This window comes from Brachionichthys hirsutus, chromosome 8 (assembly GCF_040956055.1).
Source record: "Brachionichthys hirsutus isolate HB-005 chromosome 8, CSIRO-AGI_Bhir_v1, whole genome shotgun sequence".
NCBI classification, from domain to species: Eukaryota; Metazoa; Chordata; class Actinopteri; order Lophiiformes; family Brachionichthyidae; genus Brachionichthys; species Brachionichthys hirsutus.
The window spans coordinates 13516828-13542774 of NC_090904.1; the positions used below are offsets into that span (position 1 = coordinate 13516828).

The following is a 25947-nucleotide window of genomic DNA, read 5'->3' on the forward strand; positions in this document are numbered from 1 at the left end:
TAGCTTAGCACTGGGTTATGAGAACTGACCCTGTTAGCTCAGCACTCTCTTATGACAAACAGAGATTTGCTCCATGGAGCCCTGAACGAGAATGAGTGAAAGTCTGGAGAGAAGAGGATGCCGCCATCATTCACGGAACACTGCCCATCTTAGCATATCGATTAGCTGACCGGGAGAGGATCGGGAAGCGACGCGGTCTCCGCGAAACAAGCGACTGCTTTTATTAATCCGCCTCATCCAGCTCTTCCGTCTCATGGACGCCGTCAGCGGCGTCAACATGCTCACACAGCTGGGGGGAGCGGCTCCGGCGAGGCTGCCCGCCGTGTCCTCCAACACGTCCGCGTCCTCCAGCGCCGCGGCAGGGACCGACAACCGGGGCTGCGAGAACGGCGCCTTGATGGACTCCTTCGGCATCTTTCTGCAGGGACTCCTCGCCATGGTGGCTTTCAGCACGCTGATGCGTGAGTATGTGTGCCAGATGTTTCACTCCAGCTGCGGATGGACCCGGAACTGTCCAATAGCGTCACTCTGCTAATCAAGCGCTGTATTGATCACAGCTGGGATGTAAGAATCAAAGGAAAACAGGGTTTCTGTTTCACATCGCAGCTGCTGCGTTTACGTCAATGATCTTCATCACATTTCTTATTCCTCTGTGAATAACATTACATTGCTTCAACTAATCAATTTCACTTGCGAGGGTTTAACTCAGGGGTCCCCAAACCTTTTCCTGTGAGGGGGGCCACGTACAGTTTTCCTCCTCTGATGGGGGGCCGGGGTCGGTTTGTACAGGAAAAGTGTGGCGATGGCAGGGGGGCCTCAACATTTATTGTTTTCCAGACAGCCACCAAATAACCTGTTCTTCACAGAAAAAAAAAGTCAGGAAATAGATAATAACACTATTAATAAAATAAATAATAACTAAATAACTCTTTCCGGGTTTGTCACAGAAAATAAGTCCATGGAACCTTAACTTTCTGGTCGTGTGTGATCATCATTAAAATTGTCCCGAACGAAAGGAAGAATGTTTTTCTTCATAATATTAATATATTCTCCACTATCAATATTATTTTTAGGAAACAAACGATTGAATTAATGGCCCCTCTTAAATGCACCCGATACCATTATTGATCCCCCACCGGATACTCATGTTGTAGGGAAAGGAAAATAACTGCTCAAACATTCATTTCTAAATCACAGATAGACGATAGGAAGTTACCAAAATGCGGGCTGGACCTTTGACAACTCACAGTAGAGTTGTAACGTTGTTAAAAATAAATTAAAGGACATTATTTGTGATTCTGTGTTTTGTTTTAGTGATATGTTGTAACATCCGTCATCCTCCACAGTGAAACGCTTCAGGGAGCCAAAACACGAGAGGAGACCCTGGAGAATCTGGTGAGCCAGCGGAGCGAGCCGATACTCATTCCTCTGCAAGGGGATCGAATGCATCCTGCTGCAGTGTCATCGACTGTCCTCCTCCCTGCAGGTTCCTGGACACCTCAAAGCAGGCCATCGGGATGCTGTTCATCCACTTTGCAAACGTCTACTTGTCAGGCCTCACGGAGGAAGATCCCTGCTCACTGTGAGTCCGTCCGACCCGAGAGCGCTGCCCGTCGTTGAGCGGTGGATTATAACCGCCCGTCTGTCCTTCCCAGATACCTCATTAACTTCCTATTGGATGCTTCGGTGGGCATGTTGCTGATCTATGCTGGCGTGAGGGCCGTCAGCGCTGTTGTGGAATGGAGGCAGTGGGACTCTCTGCGTTTCGGAGAATACGGTGAGGACTGCGTACGAGTTGTGCGACCGGACGATTCTTAAAATGGCGGTAAGTTCCAATAGAGGGCAGTGGCTGCTGTCTGTGCTGCAGTGGTGCAACGTCATTAGGAACTTGGTCGGCGTCTTCTTCATGTCCCCCAGAACGGTTTGTGTAACTGAAACGCGAATGTGAGATTTGGAAATGAACTGTGCTGCATATCTGAATACCTCAGCCAGTTGTTTCCCAGTAGTCCGTCTTACCTTCCTGTGTGTGTGTGTGCGTGTGTGTGTGTGTGTGTGTGTGTGTGTGTGTGTGTGTGTGTGTGTGTGTGTGTGTGTGTGCGTGTGTGTGTGTAGGAGAGCCAGTGCAGTGCACAGCATGGTTGGGTCAGTGTATCCTCTACATTGTCATCATGATGTTTGAGAAGGTGCTGATCATGCTGATCCTCCTCATCCCGCAGTGGAAAAAGGTCAGGAAAAACAAGATGATAGGGATTTGAAAATAATCGGTGATGATAAGCCTTTTTCACCGTTTATTATTCCTCGTTTCCGACTGCAGCATAATCAGTTTTTACGCTCAAGAGTTTTTCTCTTGTGTGGTTAAGTATTCTTATGTCCTATGTTTCTTCATTTGTCCATGGATAATGCTTTTTCCAATTCTCCTACTGAACCCTCCTTAGATTACGGATTAGATTTGTAGTTGTACTCATCCTAATTGTGCTCAAGTGGGAGTTTGTCTTTGCTTTTAATAGATGCAGGCTGTTAGTGGCCCTACTGATTTCACTGAATTCACTTCCCAGTGTGAAGCTAGTTATCTGTGCTGCTGTGCGTGCGTGTGTGTGTGTTTATGCATGCATGTGTTACAGCTGGCCCTTCTCAACCCCATAAAGAATCCTGACCTGGAGCTGGCCATTGTGATGCTCATCGTTCCATTCTTCGTCAACGTGAGTCTACTTGTTACCTTCGGTTTTAACTTCTGTTAATTATCCGCGCTCTAAATGATCATCCGTTTGTTTTTGTTTGGTTTTGCTCAGGCCCTCATGTTCTGGGTGGTTGATAATTTCCTAATGAAGAAGCACAGGACCAAAGCAAAGGTGGAGGAGAGAGAGGAGAATTCACGGGGAAGCAGCAAGGTCCGCTACCGACGAGCGATGTCCCATGACGACTCTGAATCAGAAGTGAGTTTTACCGTCGTGAGGCTTCTTTAGGACGGCCCATGGATGCTATCACTCATTAATAAATTAGAAGTTAAGTATCACAGGTCGAGGTCAGTCTGGGCTCAATCCATTTATTTTGTTTCCTTTAAGTCAAGAATGAATCGCCTAATTATGGAGAAACAACACACAAATACACATAATTGTGAAGTACATGCATTTGCTCTCCAAAATATCAACGGGCAGCTTGATAGTATTCAGCCAAAAATGTTTTCTGGCTATTTTTCAATACTATAACATTTGGTCAATATTGAAATGGATAAAGCGCTTGTCCACCATGAACTCAATTATTCTGTTGACCAAATAAATGTTTCGATCTCGGCAGTAACATAGAAAAATAATAAGTTAAAAACACCAAACTGTTATCTTTTATTGTGGTGGTTCGGTTGGTGGAGCCCTCGCAGACAAATGAACAAAAAAAAATATTAAAAATCAAATACTTCCCTGACCGGGAATCGAACCCGGGCCGCGGCGGTGAGAGCGCCGAATCCTAACCACTAGACCACCAGGGAGTGCTGCGGGTGTGATGATGAGGTTCTCAGACGTCCTTTTCTGTAGTGGCGTATATATGAATAATTATATATAATTATATATATATAACTATACATAATTCTTAGCGAGACTTTTTTGTTGTTTTTGTTTATAATAATCCCTCTCCATTGCTTCTCTGTAATTTAGATTAAATACCGCTTTAATAAACTGACAGTAGTAATTTCTATAGCGGTGAGTAAAATGATTTAACGTAACTGTAAATAAGGAGTTGTCCATACGTTTGTTCCTTTTTAACATTTCAATGGCGAAAGCGGCGTCGTGTTTCCGCCTCACGCGCCTCCAGAGGAAGGGAGGGGCTGCCGCGACAGACATTTATTCCTTTGAGCAGCTGCAGTTCTCTGCCACAGCGGGCCAGTGGCGCAATGGATAACGCGTCTGACTACGGATCAGAAGATTCTAGGTTCGACTCCTGGCTGGCTCGTGTCCTTTTTTTTTCTTTTTTTTTTATAAATCATTGAGGTAAATCAAGAGGAGCAAGAAAAAATGCTGGAATTGCTTAACCCTCCTTTTATCCTCTGAGTCAATTTGACCCCATACAATGTTTATCTTAAAAAAAAATAGTTTACCCTTTTTACTTGTTATTTCATTACATTTCTTAATTTGATGGGTACAAATGAATACGCCTAAGATTATCTTGATGATAGTCATTAAGATAATACTTCTTCATTGTGCTCTCTCTCTCTCTCTGTTGAAAATGTCCTGATAGTGTGAAACATTATCCGTCTAAATTACAAGAGAGAGCACACACACCATAATGCATGCTATATGCTCTGTCCAGCAAAAATGTCCCAAGTTGGGACATTTGATGTCTCATTCAATAAATGTCTAGACACAATAATCCATAATCCAGCACCTCTGGTAAATTTTGCAGAACCTTTTCTTCTAAAACTGCCGGACCTTTCCTCGGTGGATCACTCTGATAAGCGTTTAGCTGTCAAACCGCGCGGCAGTGAGGCTTGTACACTTTTCCTGTGCAAACTGACCCCGGCCCTCCATCAGAGAAGGGAAAAGTTATGTGGCCCTCACAGGAAAAACGTTTGTGGGCCCCTGTTCTAAATAATAACGGCCTGCAAACCTTTCAGATTAAACTGCAATTAATTAGATTTTGTTCATTAAAATTTCCCAGCACTTTATATTTTGTGAGAAAGTTAAACTGGAGTCACATTGTGTGCACAAACTTGCCCAATAAAGCTGATTGTGAATTGAAACTTTTATCATGTAATCCTGAATATGTCCCGCCCGCTTGACCTTAAGTTTTCTGTCTTTTCTTTTCTCCTTCTTTGCTTTAGATCCTTTTCTCAGCGGATGATGAAATGGACGAGTCGGACGAGGACGATGTCCGGCGACTCCCTGGGATGAAGACGGTAAAGAAGAAGAAGCTCCGCATGGGGATCCCCGTTTGACCTGCGTGGCTAGCTTCATCGCTGTCTGGCTGCTCACGGGCTAGCAAAGACATCCCTCAAACCTCTACAGGTTTTGCATCAGCCTTAAGAGTTGATGAATATTTTGAGAAGTCGGCTGTTCTTTTGATGGCAGAAGAAAGTCCTGTAATTGACTTCCCTTCGACCTGGACGACTGGAGGACTTCATCAACTGTGTCTAACCAGGAATTTAATGTAACACACTGGGGGAGGGGGGGTAGATTCTGCCGTTGAGCAGGGTTTTCAGGTCACCGTTGCATTTAGACGGCACTCCTGGGGCGAGTGTCGTGCATCACTGTTACTGTTTTTGGGATGAAGAGTCCTGCGATGAACAAACGTTGTTGTTACGTCCTTTTTGCAAGTGTAACGGGAGAAACATTTAATACTGTTTGGCGTTCAGTGGCTATGTGCATCGGTGCAATTGTCCCGGATGAGAGTGGCTGGACAAACCTAAACAGCCACCGCCGAACCAAGCACCATCCGAGCAAAGCTGCTTTCGTTCTATAACATGTCTGAAGTGATTGTACTCCTGACGTAGATTCCATATGAACTTCCCATGTGCTTTCTTTTCTTATGCAGCCGTACCGACATAGCCTGTGTGTGTGTGTGTGTGTGTGTGTGTGTGTTTGAGGAGGTATCATGAGATATGCCCGAGAAGTGCAGGAGAGTCACGTCAGAATGCTGAAATCACTGTGTTGATGAAACTCCTAACAGGCCCAGAGTTACACTCTTTACTACTATATCTTGTACGTAGTGTTACGCGTGTCAAAGGAGTGCATTGGTACTGACTCGTTGGTACTGACTCACGTTGGTACTGACTCAACGTTACTTTATCTTCTTGTCAAGCAGAAAATCAGCAGGAAGGCAAACAACTCAGTCAGTTTTGTGTTTGTCCCTTTAAGTGATGCCCTGTCTGTGTGACGTGTGTGTTTGTACGGTTTTTGTCTTGATTTACGTTGTGATTTTGTATTTTTTATTTTTAATATGTGTATTTTTGGGCCAAAATGGTAACTATGCTTGTTCCAAAACCTTATTCCTTCAAGGTCAGATTTTTGTTTTTGCATTTTGCACATTTTCCTCATTCATTTAATTTAATCGTTACTTTTGTTTGTTTGCGTTCCTTTTTCTTTTTTTTTTTGCAATAATGTGCCTGAGTGTAATGACCAGCAGGTGTTGTTGTTGTTGTTGTTGTTGTTTATTTAATAACATGACACGAAGCAGCACTCCACACGCTCTAACTTTAAGAATGTGACATTCATAGACCTCTAAACTGTTCGGTGACTGTGGACCAGACAGTCGGGAGAGAGTGTGTGGGTGAATGAGATTCTGTGCGTATGCTGGATGCGTGTGTCAAAGCGTGTGTCATCGGTGTGACTGCTGGTCCTCTTTAAAGGGAGAGTGGCGTAAACTGCGACTGATGACTATGTAATAGTCTAATAGTCATGTTTTCATGACGATGTTTGTGACTGCTGGATAGGACTGCGTTTTAAAGTAGAAAAGTGTAACGACAGTGGCGGTAAATCTCAGCTCCACTTGGATCAACGAGGGATGTTCATGTTTTGGAAAGTAAAACTACTAAATGACTGCAAAGGGAGGCGGTGGAGGTAAATAATAATAAATGCTTTACCAATAAGGGATGTGAAACACTTTATTGAAAGCCCCCCCCCTTGTATCGTTTGTATTATTACCCTCGCCGAAGAGGAGGCGAGGGTATTGCAATTGGGTGCGTTTGTATGTTTGTCTGTCTGTCTGTTTGTTTGTCTGTCCGAGCGCATGACTCAAAAACTAGTAACCCAATTAACTTGAAATTTTTACACAAGCAAGGTTCTGTCCGTGGCTCGGTCCTCCCCGAGAATGCCGTTGATCCGGATCTGGATCCAGATTCTAGAATTATTTTTACATCTGGAATTGTGCCTGTGCTGTAAGCTGCCACTTTAAGAGGGAGGGACACGAATGGCATGATGGGAAAAAGAGTCCAGAAGGAGTCTTGTAGTACGTTCCGGAGCAGCAAGCTAGAGCAGGTTTGGCCCCTCTGATCCGGAAGCCCTGTTTACTGTCTCACAAGATCCAATAGTCTATTGGAGGCGAGGGTCTGCAGTCTCTGATTGTCTTTCTAGTTGTTTCTGCATTGTGTAATTGGAATTTAGAGTAGAAATCGAATTTTGGTAAGAGAACCGTGTTACGCCCATGAGGCCAACAATTAAATTATTTTTAAATGTGCCACGGTTCATTGCACGAGTAAACGACTATGATTGGGAAAACAAACCACAGATTTGAGTGACGGTGCAGATGTCTCCAGAGAAAACCCAAACTCCAGTAATAAGTATGAATGCAAAAATGCATCCTGGATTATGAGCTAAAATTAACATATTTTGCCTTAACCCAAGTTGGACCAATGAGCGGACACCTCTGATACCCGTTTTCGCATCACGCCTCTCAACAACTTTAAAAACAAGACAAGGGGACAACAGTGGAGGAGGGGGACAAACTTGTGTTGTGTCCAGAAATATCAGCTGTCGGGCAGTAAGCTTATCGTAAGACTTGGGAGACCCAATCCAGCTGCACTCTCCCTCTCATCACACCTAATAATACACACTGACAACAGGCAGAGCGTGGCAGCGGGTCGGGGGCCCGACTGAGTCGCTGCGCCTGATCCAGGACTATATATACCTTCAGGCTCAACGGGAGACAAAGAAATTCACTGGAAAAGTAACCAGCAAGGCCGTCACTGTCGAGAAGAGAGCGCAAGTTGAATCAAAGCGCAGATTTCCAGCAGCATGTCACAGGTATGTTACATCCAGTCATATCCTGCTGTCGTTACAAAAAGCAAAGTGGGTGCAAAAATTGTGACAACACATTTTTACTATCCTTGTTTTTTATCATTAACCTTTGCCTTCTTTCCTTCCGTCCTTCAGCCAGCTGAAGTGAAGAAGAAGAAGCGTCCCCCAATGAAGGAGGAGGACTTGAAAGGAGCCCGCGGCAAACTGGGACTGAAGGGTGAAGTGAAGAGTAAAACCTATGAGGTCATGGCTGAGTGTGGTGAGTGAGCGATAACAAGTCTGTTCTGCTTTTGATATTTATTTAGTGGCTTAGCGTGTATTTAAAAAATAATAATTCAGATTTCAGAATTCTTTTGTTACCTTTCAACTTTGTTACCCACCCACACAAGTGTTGCCTCACTGTGACAGTACACGTACCTGTGGTAAGAATTCATTCAACCAGCATTACCCTTTTCTGCTTGACCCAAACTTTGCTTATCTAAGATAAGATAAAAGAAAAAATTGTTTAAATGGGAATTCAGAATCTTTCAATGTGACGGTACACTGTTCCTGTGGTAAGAATTCACTCAAAGGTCAGGGTCACCGCTTGCTGAATCAAAATGACTTTTAAATACTGCTTTTTACAAACGCTGAGATAATACAAAGAGATAAGTGAGTAATTATAAGGGATCAAGGCAGCGGGAATTAAGTTGACATCCCGATTCTTGAAATTGGAAATTGACTGGAGTCGTCTTCTAAAAGGGCCTCAACTTAAAAATAAAGATGAAGCGGCACAATTCAGTTGTTGCAGTAAAGTTTCTTCCCTTCTGTCATACTTAAATCCCAAATGGAAATTCCTGCCAATTGTTGAGGATAAGAAGCTGTTTTTCTAATGAGATGTATTTATGTCTGCATTTAGAACGCGCTGGCAAAGTGGCTCCATCTGTCTTCAGTAGGGTGAGGACGGGGACAGAAACCTCCCTGGACAAGCCTGCACCTGCCAAAGGTCCCGGTGCTAGCGTGTTCAGCAAGTAGCCCCACGACAGGATAGAAGCATCTCACAGAAGACCCACACGCTGTGGGCATTCTGAGTCTCATGGATGGGCTGATAAAATGGTTTGCATGATGTGGCATTCACCATCTATAAATGGGTGGAGCTTGTGCTAGCTGTAGTACAAGTTGACATTACTGCGTTCTATACTCTGTAATGTTCACAATACGTGCATCAAAGATTCATCTTAGGTTTGGATTAATGGGGCTCAGGAAATGTAAATGATTTTCTTACCAATGCTGAGAAATTCCTGAAGGCTTTTCCTAAGGAGTTTGTTTATCTTAAAGGGAAATAAGCACAGTTTTAGGTTGGCTGAATGTATTGAATATATTTAGCATGTGAAATGTAGGTAAAGTGTAACCCAAACAGAATAAAGTCGACTCTATGTCAACAGTGTGGTTGACATAGCTTCCCTGCTGACTGAGTGGAGTGGGAGCTCACACTTTCTGGTAGTGCAGGGCTGGAGAGCGGTGTTGGTCTCCCAATCACTGACTCCGTACAGCGGTGCATGTGAAGGCAGCCCTACTCGCACGCCAAACCTGGCAGGCTCGTTGCAGATGTTCCTGGACTGATGGCACTAGTAAGAAGGCAGGTTGGAAACACAGAGAAGCCATGCATGGGGAATAGAGCTGAACAGGGAGTTACGTGCATACTCCACCCAGGGCAGCTGGGATGACCCAAGAGGCCAGATGTTGGTAGGTGATGCACCAGAGAACTGCCTCCAAGTCTTGGTTGTCCCACTCTGTCTGGCCATTGGTCTGTGGGTGGTAGCCAGAGAAAGACTGACCGTGGCCTCCAGTGCCGAACAAAACGCCTTCCATACCTAGGAGGCAAACTAGGGACCCCGGTCCGAAACGGTGTCCTGGATGTCCAGAATGAGCATCTGATTGTGCGGCGCCCCTCTGGGATGGGTTGGCTGCCTTGGCCCTACTGGACCACCCGTTCCATCGCCCACCTGGAAGCTCCAACCACGGGGGAAGGGAGAAGGATTGTTTCCTCAGGTGCATCTTGAGTATGGTCCAAATGACTCCAAAAGTACACTATTGTGTTTAAAAACTCAGGCACAAAGTATTTGGGTTGTTTTTGCCTGCCGTTGGTTTCATTCCCTTTTAATCAGTACTGCCAAACATGGAATATGGACGAGGATGGGAGTCCAGTTTATGCAAGTAGGATGTTTGCCCGCAGGGTTAAGAGTTGCAGAAAAACACACATGCAGCAGAAAGTTCGAGCTATATCTGTGGAGGTATTGAGGTTGATTTTCTGTGTGTATTTACTATGAAGACACTTTGTAGGCAAGGCAGGTTCCAGTATCGCACCATAATGGTCCGCTTCATCTCCAGGCATTTTATTTTTATTTTTTCAGGATTTAACATGAGTACCTGTATTTACAGCTTTCCTACAATGCGCTACTGTTTCTCTCCAGTAAGCAAGAAGTGACATGAATGCTCACATTGAGCGAAACAGAACTGGCCGTGGAGTGAAAGAAGTCCAGTGCAAGATGGAAAAGCACGAGTCAAGGGAGAATTGAGCAAAGTTCATGAAGCGTATTTATTCACAAATGTTGACCAACAGCAAATACAGTGCATTCTGATGTGAGCGTCTACCAACATCATGCAATAAGTTATTGCAATTAATGGGGGGAAACACATATGAGCAGGCTGTTATGCACCAAACAAAGACTTGTGTCACACATATTCGCTATTGGCCTCGACATTCTGGACAGCAGCGTTGTCACATCTAACTTTGAGATGTAAAAGTCGCTGGCATCTGTACTGCAGGGCTTTGTGCACGTTGAGCTCCGGTTTGTTGGTTCAGTCCTCTCTCTAACATACAAGCAAACACACCCACACACAATCCCACGTACTTGGACTCTGGCAGCTTTTTGGTCCCCCCCCTGGACAGGGACTATATATCTTCTTAAGAGTGAACTTGGTCAGTACTCAGTTGAGGTTCCATCATGTCTGGACTGTGGCATGTTGGACTGCTGCTCTGGGGCAGTGCCTGCCTCTGGCTGCCCTACCTGGCCCAAGGGGCTCTGGTCATCTCTGGACCCAGTAGCGGCTTACAGGTAATTTCACTCTGACCTTTTTGTACTCTGATATTAACATGTAAAAATCACAGTTGAGTGTTTTCACTTGATTTATTAGCTAAGAATAATAACAAATATATCTTCAGCTCATGTAATGAATTAACTTATAATTAGTTTATTATCCTAATATCTTGGCTCCATGTTGATTCACTGTGTTGTATTTGTATTTCAGGAGGCAGGAGGATCTCAGATACTGAGACAGGTATGATAATGAAAATGTTATTGAGAAATCAAATTTCTACTTGTGCATTTTGGACGAAACCTTCAACAGCTGCTAATTTCTGTTAGTAGTTAGGAATCATTACAGAACTTAATTATTATAATGATATAAACTAGAATGGCCCTCAGCATTGTACGAGGCCGAACGATCTTGCACATTTCTTTAGCTTAATAACCCATGATGCTCGTCAGACTTTCACTGCTTTATACGCTGTAGTTTTTGCATAACCCTGCAAACAGCCCAACCAAGAACAAAGAGAAATGGACTTGTTAAAATACAACCTCCTCCCAATGTTAAAGGAGGGGAATGAAAATCATGCAGCATCAACATTTGATCTCTTATTATCTACTACTATCTACTATGCTACAGCAGTTTATCCATCAGGTAGTTTGAGTGGCAAGCTTTGGCAAAACTGGGGGGGGGTATATATACTGTAGATGTAAAGAAAAAAATGAAAATAAAGCTAGGAAGTGATAAAAAAATTGAATTTAAAATCTAATCTGACACTTCTTACTTCCCTCATGCCCAAAATTGAACTTTCATGAAAAACAGTGCTGTTGCATGATCCTGATAACAGACAAACAAACCAACACTTCAGTGATAAGGGAGCTTCTTTTTTTTTTTAATGGAACACATTATGAATTGGCATAAAACAATAAGGGCAGTTTAAAGTATAAACTTTGCTCGATTTTACTTGTTTCAAATCTGAACTGAACAAATATAAATATATAATACAAAATCTGTTTATTTTTACCTTTCAGAAAAGAAGTACACATTCCAGTGCGGTAAGAAATGATTTTCCTGTCGACACTCTCCTATCACAGAGCACACCTCATACTTTCCTCCACTGGTTCCGGCCTGCCTGCACACGATTCTTCACTTCCGTTCCACATTCTCTCCATCACTCTGCACTGTTGAACTGAGGTACTTGAAGTCCTCTACTTTCTTTGCATTTATTCTTTATAACCTCACTGTTCCACCTGGGACCTTCTCATTTACACATATACTCTGTTTTACTCCTGCTCACCTTCTTTCCTCTCTTTTCTAGAGCAGACCTCCACTTCTCTAGATTCTCCTCTACCTGCTCTCACTCTAGATCACAATGTCATCTGCAAACATCATGTTCGAAGGGGCTTCCTGTCTCGCCTCATCTGTTAGTTTTTTCATCACCATGGCAAACAAAAAGGGGCTCAGAGCTGATCCCTGGTGCATCCCACCTCTACACTAAACTCCCCTGTTACTCCTACTGCACACTTCACTGTCATACATGTTCTGAACTCCAGACTTCCTCATGCAGTACCACAGTTCCTCTCTAAACACCCTGTCCTAGGCTTTCTCTAGATCTACAAAGACACAATGCAGCTCCTTCTGACCTTCCCTATACTTCTCCATTGCTAGCCTCAATGCAAACATTGTGTCTGTGGTACTCTTCCTTGGCATAAAGCTTTACTTGTGTCCACTTTTTCCCATAACTTTATCATATGACTCATTAGTTTACAGCTCTTACTGAGTTGACTGTATACAAATGCGTCTGTGACTGCTTCAGATAGGACGCATTCCACACTGAATGCTCTTTGAATCCATCTGCGTCTGCTCCTCAGGTGGAGGTGCAGAGCGTCGTCGTGGACTGCATTGTGACGTCTCGCTTTGCTCACACGGAAATGACGTCCAAGGCTCAGAACGTCGCAAACGCCTCCCAGGAAATCTTCTTTGAAGTAGATTTGCCCAAGACTGCATTCATCAGCAACTTTAGCATGTTAGTCTGGCTCTGACAACATTGAACCTTCAGCAAAATTGTGCTGTTATCCAGTCTTTTTAAATGATGCAGTTAGTGAGCAGAGCTACGTCAACATACATCAGGTTATTCTCCATCTGTCCTCACAGGGAAATTGAAGGTCAGGTGTACGTCGGGGAAATCAAGGAGAAAGAGAAAGCCAAGAAACAGTACCAAAAAGCTGTTTCCTCCGGGCAAACTGCAGGTCTGGTCAGGTGAGTCAAGACAAGGAATACATAAAAATAGTAAAATACACATTTAAGTTGTACAGAGGCTTTCATTCTGATGTGTTTCAGGGTTTCTGGAAGAAAGATGGAGAAGTTTTCAGTGTCTGTCAACATCGCAGCCAAAAGTGGCGTGATTTTCAGTCTCACCTACGAGGAGCTGCTCCAGAGAAAACTGGGCCACTATGAGATTATGTTTCGAGTCAAACCAAAACAAGTCGTAGACAAGTTCCAGGTGAGTTCAAATCCAGACTCTCAGTGATTTGACTTATTCTAAATTAGTATTCTAAATATGTGTCTCTTTTTGTATGTGTGCTTCTTACTTACGTGGTTTGACAGATTGTGACAAACATCTATGAGCCTCAGGGTATTGTATATGTTGATACCAGTTCAACCTTCCTCTCCAATGAACTGCTCCATCTGGTGGACAAAACTGTCTATGATAAAAAGGTAGATATTATGTCCTCAGCAAAAAACAAATGTCTAATTTTATTCTTCTGGATTGCAGATGAGGAATCCTCTTACATTCAATAAGAATATTGACCCAAGAATAAAGAGTAAATGAAAATGATTTATTTATGACTGTATCGTGTCTCTCTGTTAGGCTCACATCTCTTTCTCACCAACTACGGAGCAGCAGAGAAAGTGTCCAGATTGTGACGGAACAATCATTGATGGAGATTTTGTCATTAAGTATGACGTGAAACGGTTAAATAACCTTGGGGAAATTCAGGTCAGTGCTTCATACACATTTGAATCACATGTCAAACTATCCAGATTTCCTTTAATGATGAAATTTTATATACAATTTATGGATTGGATTACATAACATCAAATGAATCAACATTCATTCTTTGGAGTCCCATTTTGGCTCGTTGTTCTGTCATGGTTTTCACTGCTGCTAATTATTCTCTTCCCTTCAGGTTGTGAATGGATATTTCGTACACTTCTTTGCTCCACCCAACCTGCAAAGACTCCCGAAGAATGTGGTGTTTGTTATTGACAGGAGTGGATCCATGTACGGAAAAAAGATCCAGCAGGTTCTCACACCGCTCAGACTGTTCATGTGGTTCTAATAGATCAATGAGCACGTCTTGACCCCTGACCTTGTAATTCTTCAGACACGTGAGGCGATGCTGCACATACTCGAGGACATCAGTGAGGATGACTACTTTGCCATTGTCCAGTTCGATGACATCATTGATGTCTGGAAACAAAACCTCACTAAGGCAACCAAGGAAAATGTGGCTGAAGCCAAGATCTACGTACGAAACATCAAGGATAGTGGAGGTTAATAGAAAAACATGAGACATTATGTTTTCGTAAATGTTCTCTTTATTCCTTTAATAACAGAAATACATGCTAAAACTGCACATTTTACAATTTATTTTCCAATTTTCTTCAAGGAACCGATATCAATGGTGGAGTGTTGAGAGCCGTGCAGATGCTGGTCAGCGGCAGGGCGAACGGCAATCTCTTAGAGAACAGCATTGACATGATTATATTGCTGACAGATGGAATGCCAAATTCTGGTGAGTGTTTACACACTAGAGGATACGCTGCACTGCATGTACTGTTTAAGTGCATATTGGATTACTGTCATTTTGTGTAGTATTGAACTTTTCAATATTGTAATTGTACCATTAAAGGAGAGTACAGGCTCCCGAAGATCCAAGAGAATGTTCGTCAGGCTACTGGAGGAAACATGACACTGTTCAGTCTTGGATTTGGGAATAATGTGAAATACTCCTTCCTGGACACATTGAGCAAGCAAAACAGAGGATTCGCCCGCAGGATATTTGAGGGTTCAGACGCAGCAGTTCAACTTCAGGTGAAGACAAGTCGAACAAATTCAGAATTTTGTAGAAACTACATTGCATTCTTCAACACTTATCCAATCAGATGCCTGCATTTATTGCAGGGATTCTATGACGAGGTTTCCAGCCCTCTGCTTTCTGAGGTGCAGCTTCACTACCCTGACAACACTGTGGACTCCCTCACCACCAACCACTTTGACCAATTATTTAATGGCACAGAGATTGTGACGTCCGGTCGTCTGTCGAATGATGACATAGACAGCTTCAATGCAGAAGTGCATGGACAAGGGGTGAGATGAAGGAAATACTGGTGTTTTAGAGACAATGCATGGGTGGAGATCATGTACGTGTGTTTTTCCCTGCTATGCATTTTAGATATCCAAACTTCTCTTTTTTTTTCTTTGTAGATTGAGGATGATTTTGAGGTGCAGGGCCTGGCCACTACAGTGGACTGGAATGTGTTATACCCTAATGAAAGCTACATCTTCGGGAACTTCATCGAGCGCCTGTGGGCCTACCTCACCATCCAACAGCTCTTAGAGAAGAGGTCAGTTTATTGTGATTTTTAAAGTTTTTCTGACATTTAAACTCAAGTTTAAATCTCAACCAGCCATTTCCTACGATGCCGATATGTAATATAAAAGTAGACTGCAGCAGGAAGAAAGGGTTAATAAACGATATGCTCACCTCAGCATCCCTTCAGCAGTGCCGAGTGAAATAGTTTGACTTCCTTGTCTTTGATGGAATATTCATTTCGAACATTTCTTGCAGCAAAAGTGGCACTGCAGAGGAAAAAGGCAACACCACAGCCGAAGCCTTGGCCATGTCTCTACGCTACAACTTTGTCACTCCTCTCACTTCCATGGTGGTCACAAAGCCTGAAGATAAGGAACACGGAGATGGCCCGGTCCTTGCTGACAAGCTGACTGAAGGTAATGGAGGAGTGAAGAGGTTTTAGAGTGATATTAAACAGACTCAGCTGCCATCAGATATTTTCCCTTGCAAGCATCGATTTTAATTGTCGGAGTGAAACTGTTTTTAATCTGTTTTTTTGACAGAGGAAAGACAAGAGGCAGAAAGAAATGGTAAAAAGCATGACACAAATCATTTCAATGTATTGTTTTTGACTTGAATTACTGTAGTTGTACTCAATAAATTTGGCTCCTATATAGAACGTCGTTATGGATCTTCACCATACAGTACCCACAGTTATTACGCTTCACCAGCACCCACATACTTTGGTAAGTACATGTCATTCTGTCAGCCTGTTGACAAGTAATGACTGATATCAGACGGATTATGTAGTGGGATTTGAGTCGTGAATCAAGATTGTGGACGGAATGTCATATAAATCTGTGCAACCAATTATGAGACACACACAATTGCACCACCCCCTAGAGGCTCACTATTGCAATACTAATTCTAGATTTTCGGTGATTTTAGCGATGGTTGTTAATAAACACTTGACTAAAATTTATTAATCACAAAGATTTAGGGGACTTGCCCATCATAGTTAAATCACACTAAATAAAAACAGAGAAATATTCATTCCATATATTTCTCTCATTGTACTCTGATGTCTCCTGCAGTGGACGGAGATCCTCATTTCATGATAGAGCTCCCAGATAAAAAAGACTCCCTGTGCTTCAACATCAACGACAACCCGGGAACCATTTACAACCTGGTCAAAGACCCAGCTGTTGGTCAGCACTGAGCCCTGACTATCATCACGACATTCTTACACCTAATATACAAGTGTACACCAAACCCTGAATTGTTTCCTCAGGACTTTTCGTGAATGGCCAGACCATCGGAGACAAGATGATTCCAGCTGATGGCACAATTAACACCTACTTAGGGCGCTTTGGTATCGTTCACGAGTCTCTGGGGGTGAAGCTGGAGGTGGACACTACATCCATTTCATTGTACCAGAAAGACAAATGGATGAGGCTGCTGTGGTCGAATACAGCATCTGTCAAAGGGGACAAGTGAGTGTCTGCACTCTCCTCACATTTCATCCCCTTCGTGAGTAATGTGAATATAAAATCCAGCTCAATTATCAATGTCCTCTCTCCCAGTGTGGACCTTCTGTTGTCCAAAGATCGCAGCTTAAATGTAACTCTAAAGGATTCAGTCAAGTTTGTCATCCTGCTACACAAAGTGTGGGAGAAGCACCCCTATCACCGGGACTACTTGGGCTTCTACACCCTGGACTCCCACCTCCTGTCACCTAAAGCCCACGGCCTGCTAGGTACCACACGACACAAATCAAGCAGCGCATTGGGTTTAGGTTTAAAGTTATGAAAATTAATAAGATGTCATAACACACACCTTCATTTTGTTACACCTGGTGGGGGTACAGTATAAAAAACACAATTATTGGGTTTAGGTTGAAAGTTACACAAGTAAATGTCGATTTAATTTCAGAATCATCATATTTTTCAACAAGATAATTACAACATAAATTGTCTCTAATGAAATCAACAGTGACGTGCAGTCAGGGGAGGCCGTGCCTCCCCTGACTGCACGTAAAAAAAAAGAAATTCTCTTCGTGACTCATCGACTAGATTTTAACAAATCTGTATTGATAAGCCATCTTCAACCAGTGTAAACAGAGGATTACAGATAAAGGGAATTACGTTACATATTAATCTTACATTATAACATCCCTAATAAAATTCCCATTATTTTGTGAAAGTCACCAATGGAGAGAAGGTTCTTAATGGATCATTGAATGATGGGTCGTTTTCCAGGTCAGTTCTACCATGGGATTGACTATGAGGTGACAAACCTTCGTGAAGGTGAAGTCCCAGAGAAACCAGATGCCACCATGTTTGTGAAAGGAAATGAACTCAATGTGACCAGGTACCCAACGGCTCAGTCCAGATCCCCCCCCCCCCCCCCCCCCCATCACATATTAACAAAGGAATACATGCTCTTTACATATCCCATCTCTGTCCTCAGAGGCTGGCAGAGAGACTTCAGGAGGGACTGGAAGAACGGAGAAAAGATTCCCTGCTGGTTCGTTCACAACAATGGAACAGGCCTGATTGATAGAGACGCAACGGACTACATCGTGTCCGGCCTTTTCAAAACTCCATAAAAAGGCATCGCAAATCAGCGTTACCATGGAAATCTTCCAAATCCAAACCTTACAGTAAAAAGAAGCAGCTTTACGTCGCAGCATTGTAATGACATTTGCATTATAAGAAAGTGACGGTCCATCTCGAGAGTTGTGTCAGTGATCTCTTGTGTGGAAATAAAGAAAAACATGTTCGTCAAAGTTGGGCTTGTGCGTTCATTTCAGAATAAAGTCAATTATGATAACTAGTCAATCCATAACTTCTTAACTTTCACAGACACATGAAATCCATATGGTTGACTGAGTCTGCACTGTCTCAGCTCCGTACTGTTGGTAGCCATGTCTCTACCCCACTCTCTTCCATCCTTCCATCCATCTTCCACCACTTATCTGAGGCCGGGTCGTGGAGGCAACAGTTGGAACTGGAGTTTCCAGACTTTCCTCTTTCCAGACACCTCAAGCTCTTCCCGAGGCGTTCCCTGGCCAGCTGAGAGACATAGTTTCTCCAATGTCTCCTATGTCTTCTCCTAAGCCTCCTCCTGGTGGGAAATGCCCGGAACACCTTCACCTACAAGGAAATGGACGGATGGATGGATGAATGGATCCCCAACATGAAGCATGTCTACATGTTGCAAGAAAATCGTGGTCAGCTCTGACCACGATGCTGAGGAGCTACATCACATCATACCTTGAGGGACGAGAACAAATGGTGGACATAAACGGAACCATGTCCTCATCCCTAATCTCATTGTGTAGCCACTATACAAGGACAATAAAGGCTTTCTATTTTATTCACTGTGTACTCCAAAAGACTCCTTCAGGAATTCAGCATCCAAACTCATTATCTTTCACATTAAGCTGATTAAAATGTGTTGGCCTTAGCACGCTGTTTGACATTCAGGTGCACTGTGACCACGGATTGAAGTGTACCTGTAAGAGGGAACAAATCAAACAGCTATCGTATTAGCAAAAATAATTAGATACTGTATATATAGGTCTTTTAGTAACTACTACTGTAACAGTTTTACAATTGACCTATTAGTGAGAGGTCTAGTAGGCTGTAAAATCATCACAGCTTCCTAGAAAGACACAGCCCCTGCCCGCTATTCTTGTCAACATAATCTCATATGATGCTATTTCACTCATATAAGCTTTCTACTAGATGCTGTAATAGAGAGTGCTTTCCAATATCTCAAAATAATTCTGTCAGCTGAGATTGTCCCAGCCATCAGGATTGAATCAGCAGTTTTGTAATTCATGTTTTATGTCCAAAGGGGCATAAATGTAGCGAGGGTATTCCTACCAATGCCTCTACGAACTTCAGCATGCTTTCCCAAAATGGCTTGACCATAGAACGTTCCCAGATGAGATGTATGAACGTTCCCACCGCCGTCTTGAAATTCCAGCATGTGTTTGTCATGATTCTGTTTTCTTCCTGATGCTTCTCTCTCTATGTCTGAGTGATTGTTGCTGGGAGTCAGCTGGAGCAGAATGAGCAGGGGGCAGAGCTGGAGCAGGAGCAGGCGTGGCAGTCATGCGCAGCTGATTTCAATCGAGCCTCGTCTCCTCACCTGCTCCATAGAGACTCGGGCCCTTGCTCCACGCCTTGCCAGATTGTCAGCATCTTCCAGAGCTCCTGGTCTCATGTGCTCGTTGTCTCCCTGGCTCCACGTCACGGCCTTTTCTCGTGACGTCTCCTTGGCAAGTCTGCAGAACCTGCCTGCCGACGTCCTACCAACTCGTCACGGAACTCCGTCTGGATTCCGGCGAGTCGCCGACTTCGTCGAGTCTTCTCCTGATTGCCTTGCTCCCTTGTGGGCCATTAAACCAGCTCAACCTACCTCCTGTGTCGTGCCTGTTTAGAGCGTCCAGTTCGGCCCAGCCACCCTGACAGTGTTGGCATTTCTTAGTCATATTTTGAAAAGCCGACATGGTACGGTGTAGAATTTCATATTGAGTGAATTTACCTCCATCCATCCATTTTCTTCCTCTTCTTCCACTTTGCAAGTCACAGGAGTTGCTGGAGTCTATCCCAGCTTGCTAAGGGTGAGAGGCAGGGTACACCTCAGACGCATCGCCAGCGCATCGCAGGGCAACACAGAGCCAGACAACCATTTACGCACACACTTAAACTTAAACACTACGGACAATCTAGTCTAGGGTAATCGATTCACCTGCATTGCTTTTATTTGGAGGTGGGAGGGAACTGGAGAAATCCCACGCCGACGCGGAGAGAACATGCATATACATAATGTATTCCCCATTATCAGTTAGATGAAGACACATGGAAAAAGATTCTATCTAACAGTCAAGGTCTTTCTTCCAAATTATCCTCAAATCACATACTACATTAGCTGCTGGTTAAATAGATTGAATTAGCATAGCATGTTGGAGTTTTATGGTAGAGTGGGCCTTGGAGATAGTCAACCATTGGATTATGGGTTTCATTAGGCTGACACTTCATTAGGGAATGTGTAATCTGCAGAAGTGATCTGACCCGAACTTTGCTTATCTAAGATAGGATAAAAGAAAAAAAATGTTTCAATGGGAATTCAGAATCTTTCAATGTGACGGTACACTGTTCCTGTGGTAAGAATTCATTCAAAGGTCAGGGTCACCGCTTGCTGAATCAAAATGACTTTTAAATACTGCTTTTAACAAATGCTGAGATAATACAAAGAAATATGGCTCAAGTGAGTAATTATAAGGGATCAAGGCAGCGGGAATTAAGTTGACATCCCAATTCTTGAAATTGGAAATTGACTGGAGTCGTCTTCTAAAAGGGCCTCAACTTAAAAATAAAGATGAAGCGGCACAATTCAGTTGTTGCAGTAAAGTTTATTCCCTTCTGGCATACTTAAATCCCAAATGGAAATTCCTGCCAATTGTTGAGGATAAGCAGCTGTTTTTCTAATGAGATGTATTTATGTCTGCATTTAGAACGCGCTGGCAAAGTGGCTCCATCTGTCTTCAGTAGGGTGAGGACGGGGACAGAAACCTCCCTGGACAAGCCTGCACCTGCCAAAGGTCCCGGTGCTAGCGTGTTCAGCAAGTAGCCCCACGACAGGATAGAAGCATCTCACAGAAGACCCACACGCTGTGGGCATTCTGAGTCTCATGGATGGGCTGATAAAATGGTTTGCATGATGTGGCATTCACCATCTATAAATGGGTGGAGCTTGTGCTAGCTGTAGTACAAGTTGACATTACTGCGTTCTATACTCTGTAATGTTCACAATACGTGCATCAAAGATTCATCTTAGGTTTGGATTAATGGGGCTCAGGAAATGTAAATGATTTTCTTACCAATGCTGAGAAATTCCTGAAGGCTTTTCCTAAGTATGTTTTTTTTCCTCCTTTATTGATTTTTCTACAATTATTTGTTTATCTTGAGGTGAAATAGAAACAGTTTTATGTTGGTTGACTGTATTGAATATTTTTACAATGTGAAATGTAGTTAAAGTGTAATTAAAGTGTAATAGCATGTATGAGGGGCGGCAGTGGCTCAGTGGTTGGGACTTGGGTTGGGAACTGGAGGATCGGCGGTTGTCCAGTTTATGCAAATGGGATGTTTGCACGCAGGGTTAAAAGTAGCAGAAAAACACACATGCAGGAGAAAGTTAGATTGATATTGAGGGAGGTTTTCTCTGCCTAATTATTATGAGGACACTTTGTACAAGTTAGGTTCTGGAATCGCACTACAATGGTCTGCTAGCAAACACACCCAGGTACGTTCACTCAGGCAGTGAGTACTCCCTGTCCCCTTTCCAGTGCGAGGACCAGGCCCTCCCCTTGGACAGGGACTATATATCTTCTTAAGAGTGAACTTGGTCAGTACTCAGTTGAGGTTCCATCATGTCTGGACTGTGGAACGTTGGACTGCTCCTGTGGGGAGGCGCCTGCCTCTGGCTGCCCTACCTGGCCCAAGGCGCTCTGGTCATCTCTGGACCCAGTAACGGCTTACAGGTAATTTCACTCTGACATTTCTTGCAAGCAAAAGTGGCACTGCAGAGGAAAAAGCCAACACCACAGCCGAAGCCTTGGCCATGTCTCTACGTTACAACTTTGTCCCTCCTCTCACTTCCATGGTGGTCACAAAGCCTGAAGATGGAGATGTTCCGGTTCTTGCTGAAAAGCTGACTGACGGTAATGGACAATTGAAGAGGTTTTAAAGTGATATTAAACAGACTTTCTGAACTCAGCTGCCATCAGACACCAAATGTCCCCTCACTGATTACCCTCGCCGAAGGGGAGGCGATGGTTTTGCAATTGGGTGCGTTTGTATGTTTGCCTGTTTGTTTGTCTGTCTGTCCGAGCGCATAACTCAAAAACTAGTAACCCAATTGACTTGGAATTTTTACACAAGCGAGGTTCTGTCCGTGGCTCGGTCCTCCCCGAGAATGGCGTTGATCCGGATCTGGATCCAGATTCTAGAATTATTTTTACATCTGGAATTGTGCCTGTGCTGTAAACTGCCACTTTAAGAGGGAGGGAAACGAATGGCATAATGGGAAAAAGAGTCCAGAAGGAGTCTTGTAGTACGTTCCGGAGCAGCAAGCTAGAGCAGGTTTGGCCCCTCTGATCCGGAAGCCCTGTTTACTGTCTCACAAGATCCAATAGTCTATTGGAGGCGAGGGTCTGCAACCTCTGATTGTCGTTTTCTAGTTCTCATTGTAGAAGTGAAAACGTTTTTAATGTTTTGTTTTTGTTTTTTTGGACAGGGAAAAGACAAGCAGCCAAAAGAAGCTTAGGTAGTATAACTTGACAACATTCTTTTCAATGTATTGTTTTTGACTTGAATTACTGTAATTGTACTAAATAAATATTGCTCTTATATGTAGGACCGCCTCCACCTCCTCCTCCTCCCGGCCTTACTCCTCCTCCTCCTCCTCCTACCCCTCCTCCACCTCCTCCTCCTCCCGGCCTTACTCCTCCACCTCCTCCTCCTCCAGGCCTTACTCCTCCACCTCCTACCCCTCCTCCTCCTCCTCCTCCTCCTCCTCCTCCCGGCCTTACCCCTCCTCCTAATAACACCGTACCCTTTGGTAAGTAAATTTTTGCAGTATGAAATAGCAATGAGCAATGCCATTCTGTTGGCCTGTTGGTCAGTCTGTTAACAAGTAATGACTGAAATCAGATGGAAAAAGCCAAATGCACAGATGGAGTCGTGAACCAAGACTGTGAACAGAATGTCATAAAAATCTGTGCTATCAATTATGAGAGATAGATAATTGCAGCGCCCCCTAGAGGCTCACTATTGCTGGAATAATTCTAGAATTCACTCGAGTGAAGAGGTTTTAAAGTGATATTAAACAGACTTTCTGAACTCAGCTGCCATCAGACACCAAATGTCCCCTCACTGTAATCCATTGATTTTAATTGTAGAAGTGAAAACGTTTTCAATGTATTGTTTTTGACTTGAATTACTGTAATTGTACTAAATAAAGATTGCTCCTATATGTAGGACCGCCTCCACCTCCTCCTCCTCCCGGCCTTACTCCTCCACCACCTCCTCCTCCTCCTCCTCCTCCCGGCCTTACCCTTCCTCCTAATAACTATGTAATCTATGGTAAGTAAATTTTTGCAGTATGAAATAGCAATGAGCAATGCCATTCCGTCAGCCTGTTGGTCAGTCTGTTAACAAGTAATGACTGAAATCAGATGGAAAAAGCCAAATGCACAGATGGAGTCGTGAACCAAGACTGTGGACAGAATGTCATATAAATCTGTCCTATCAATTATGAGACATAGATAATTGCAGCGCCCCCTAGAGGCTCACTATTGCTGGACTAATTCTAGAATTCTGGTCCAAAGCTGTGGACAATGGATGTTTTGATTTAAATGTATTAATGACAAAGTTTAAGGGGACTTGCCCATCAGTGTTTGATTATGTATTAAAAATCAAAATTTGAAAAATAGAGAAAAAGTATCAAAATCCGAGGTTTCTAATTCTTTATGTCTCATTGACATAAAGATGAATTGAGAAATCTCACTTGTAATCAATTTTGACTCTGGGTGCAGATATAATTTTCTGTGTGTGTTAAAGTAGTGGATTAGACCCACTGTATGATACATTTTAAAGAAATGTAAGAATGTGAAACAGAGATCAAGAGATTAAAAGATCAACAACTAACAATGATAGTGAAATTATTCAGGATTAGTAATCCCAGTAATCCATGACAAATACCAGCAAACCTAACATTAAACACTTGTGAGTCACATGGCTATTTGGAAGACTGTGGTTGAAACGTCATCAGCAAATAACACTAAATAAAAACAGAGAAATATTCATTCCATATATTTCTCTCATTGTACTCTGATGTCTCCTGCAGTGGACGGAGATCCTCATTTCATGATCGAGCTCCCAGATAAAAAAGACTCCCTGTGCTTCAACATCAACGACAACCCGGGAACCATTTACAACCTGGTCAAAGACCCAGCTGTTGGTCAGCACTGAGCCCTGACTATCATCACAACATTCTTACACCTAATATACAAGTGTACACCAAACCCTGAATTGTTTCCTCAGGACTTTTCGTGAATGGCCAGACCATCGGAGACAAGATGATTCCAGCTGATGGCATAATTAACACCTACTTAGGGCGCTTTGGTATCGTTCACGAGTCTCTGGGGGTGAAGCTGGAGGTGGACACTACATCCATTTCATTGTACCAGAAAGACAAATGGATGAGGCTGCTGTGGTCGAATACAGCATCCGTCAAAGGGGACAAGTGAGTGTCTGCACTCTCCTCACATTTCATCCCCTTCGTGAGTAATGTGAATATAAAATCCAGCTCAATTATCAATGTCCTCTCTCCCAGTGTGGATCTTCTGTTGTCCAAGGGTCGTAGGTTAAAGGTAACTCTAAAGGATTCAGTCAAGTTTGTCATCCTGCTACACAAAGTGTGGGAGAAGAACCAGTATCACCAGAACTACTTGGGCTTCTACACCCTGGACTCCCACCTCCTGTCACCTAAAGCCCACGGCCTGCTAGGTACCACACGACACAAATCAAGCAGCGCATTGGGTTTAGGTTTAAAGTTATGAAAATCTATAAGTATTTCATTTCAGAATCCTTATTAATGGGCTGAATGAATTTTATGAGACATCAAGTCTAGCCTCTGAGACATCATCTTATGTTTCTGACAGATCTGCATTTTAAATTACTTTAGAAGTCTTCTTTGTTTTGTTTTTTTGATTGCTCGCATGGAAGGGAAGGTTTTCTCTGCATTTGCCCACTCCTCAGGGGCAGTGGGTAGCCATCTTCAACCAGTGTAAACAGAGGATTACAGATAAAGGGAATTACATTACATTTTCATCTTACATTATAACATCCCTAATAAAATTCCCATTATTTTGTGAAAGTCACCAATGGAGAGAAGATTCTTAATGGATCATTGACTGATGGGTCATTTTCCAGGTCAGTTCTACCATGGGATTGACTATGAGGTGACAAACCTTCGTGAAGGTGAAGTCCCAGAGAAACAAGATGCCACCATGCTTGTGAAAGGAAATGAACTCAATGTGACCAGGTACCCAACGGCTCAGTCCAGATCCCCCCCCCCATCACATATTAACAAAGGAATACATGCTCTTTATGTATCCCATCTCTGTCCTCAGAGGCTGGCAGAGAGACTTCAGGAGGGACTGGAAGAACGGAGAAAAGATTCCCTGCTGGTTCGTTCACAACAACGGAGCAGGCCTGATTGATAGAGACGCAACGGACTACATCGTGTCCGGCCTTTTCAAAACTCCATAAAAAGGCATCGCAAATCAGCGTTTCCTTGGGAATCTTCCAAATCAAAACCTTACAGTAAAAAGAAGCAGCTTTACGTCGCAGCATTGTAATGACATTTACATTATAAGAAAGTGACGTTCCATCTCGAGAGTTGTGTCAGTGATCTCTTGTGTGGAAATAAAGAAAAACATGTTCGTCAAAGTTGGGCTTGTGCGTTCATTTCAGAATAAAGTCAATTATGATAACTAGTCA

At 43.3% G+C, this 25947-nt stretch overlaps 3 protein-coding genes and 2 non-coding genes across 5 annotated transcripts; 4 read left to right on the plus strand and 1 right to left on the minus strand.

The window, feature by feature from the left end:
• Positions 1-253: 253 nt before the first annotated feature.
• On the plus strand, positions 254-4924 carry stimate (STIM activating enhance). The gene is made up of 8 exons (XM_068742363.1): positions 254-461; positions 1347-1395; positions 1487-1582; positions 1656-1777; positions 2113-2225; positions 2622-2699; positions 2790-2933; positions 4811-4924. The coding sequence occupies exons 1-8, from the start codon at positions 254-256 to the stop codon at positions 4922-4924; spliced, it is 924 nt and encodes a 307-aa protein (XP_068598464.1).
• trnae-cuc (transfer RNA glutamic acid (anticodon CUC)) lies at positions 3410-3481 on the minus strand. Its single transcript has one exon. It is a non-coding gene; the product is annotated as a tRNA-Glu (tRNA).
• Positions 3870-3942, plus strand: trnar-acg (transfer RNA arginine (anticodon ACG)). The gene has a single exon. It is a non-coding gene; the product is annotated as a tRNA-Arg (tRNA).
• A 2614-nt stretch (positions 4925-7538) lies between the features above and the next one.
• Positions 7539-9169, plus strand: LOC137898337 (musculoskeletal embryonic nuclear protein 1-like). The gene is made up of 3 exons (XM_068742364.1): positions 7539-7727; positions 7857-7980; positions 8620-9169. Exons 1-3 carry the CDS (start codon positions 7719-7721, stop codon positions 8733-8735), a joined length of 249 nt encoding a protein of 82 aa, XP_068598465.1. The 5' UTR covers positions 7539-7718; the 3' UTR covers positions 8736-9169.
• A 1539-nt stretch (positions 9170-10708) lies between these two features.
• LOC137898155 (inter-alpha-trypsin inhibitor heavy chain H3-like) lies at positions 10709-18149 on the plus strand. Its single transcript, XM_068742153.1, has 19 exons — positions 10709-10819; positions 12611-12816; positions 12945-13049; positions 13131-13293; positions 13398-13508; positions 13663-13791; positions 13982-14098; positions 14180-14348; positions 14465-14590; positions 14708-14889; positions 14980-15165; positions 15283-15422; positions 15647-15807; positions 15934-15960; positions 16465-16578; positions 16662-16863; positions 16954-17126; positions 17629-17740; positions 17840-18149. The coding sequence occupies exons 1-19, from the start codon at positions 10709-10711 to the stop codon at positions 17976-17978; spliced, it is 2673 nt and encodes an 890-aa protein (XP_068598254.1). The 3' UTR covers positions 17979-18149.
• The last annotated feature ends 7798 nt before the right edge of the window (positions 18150-25947 follow it).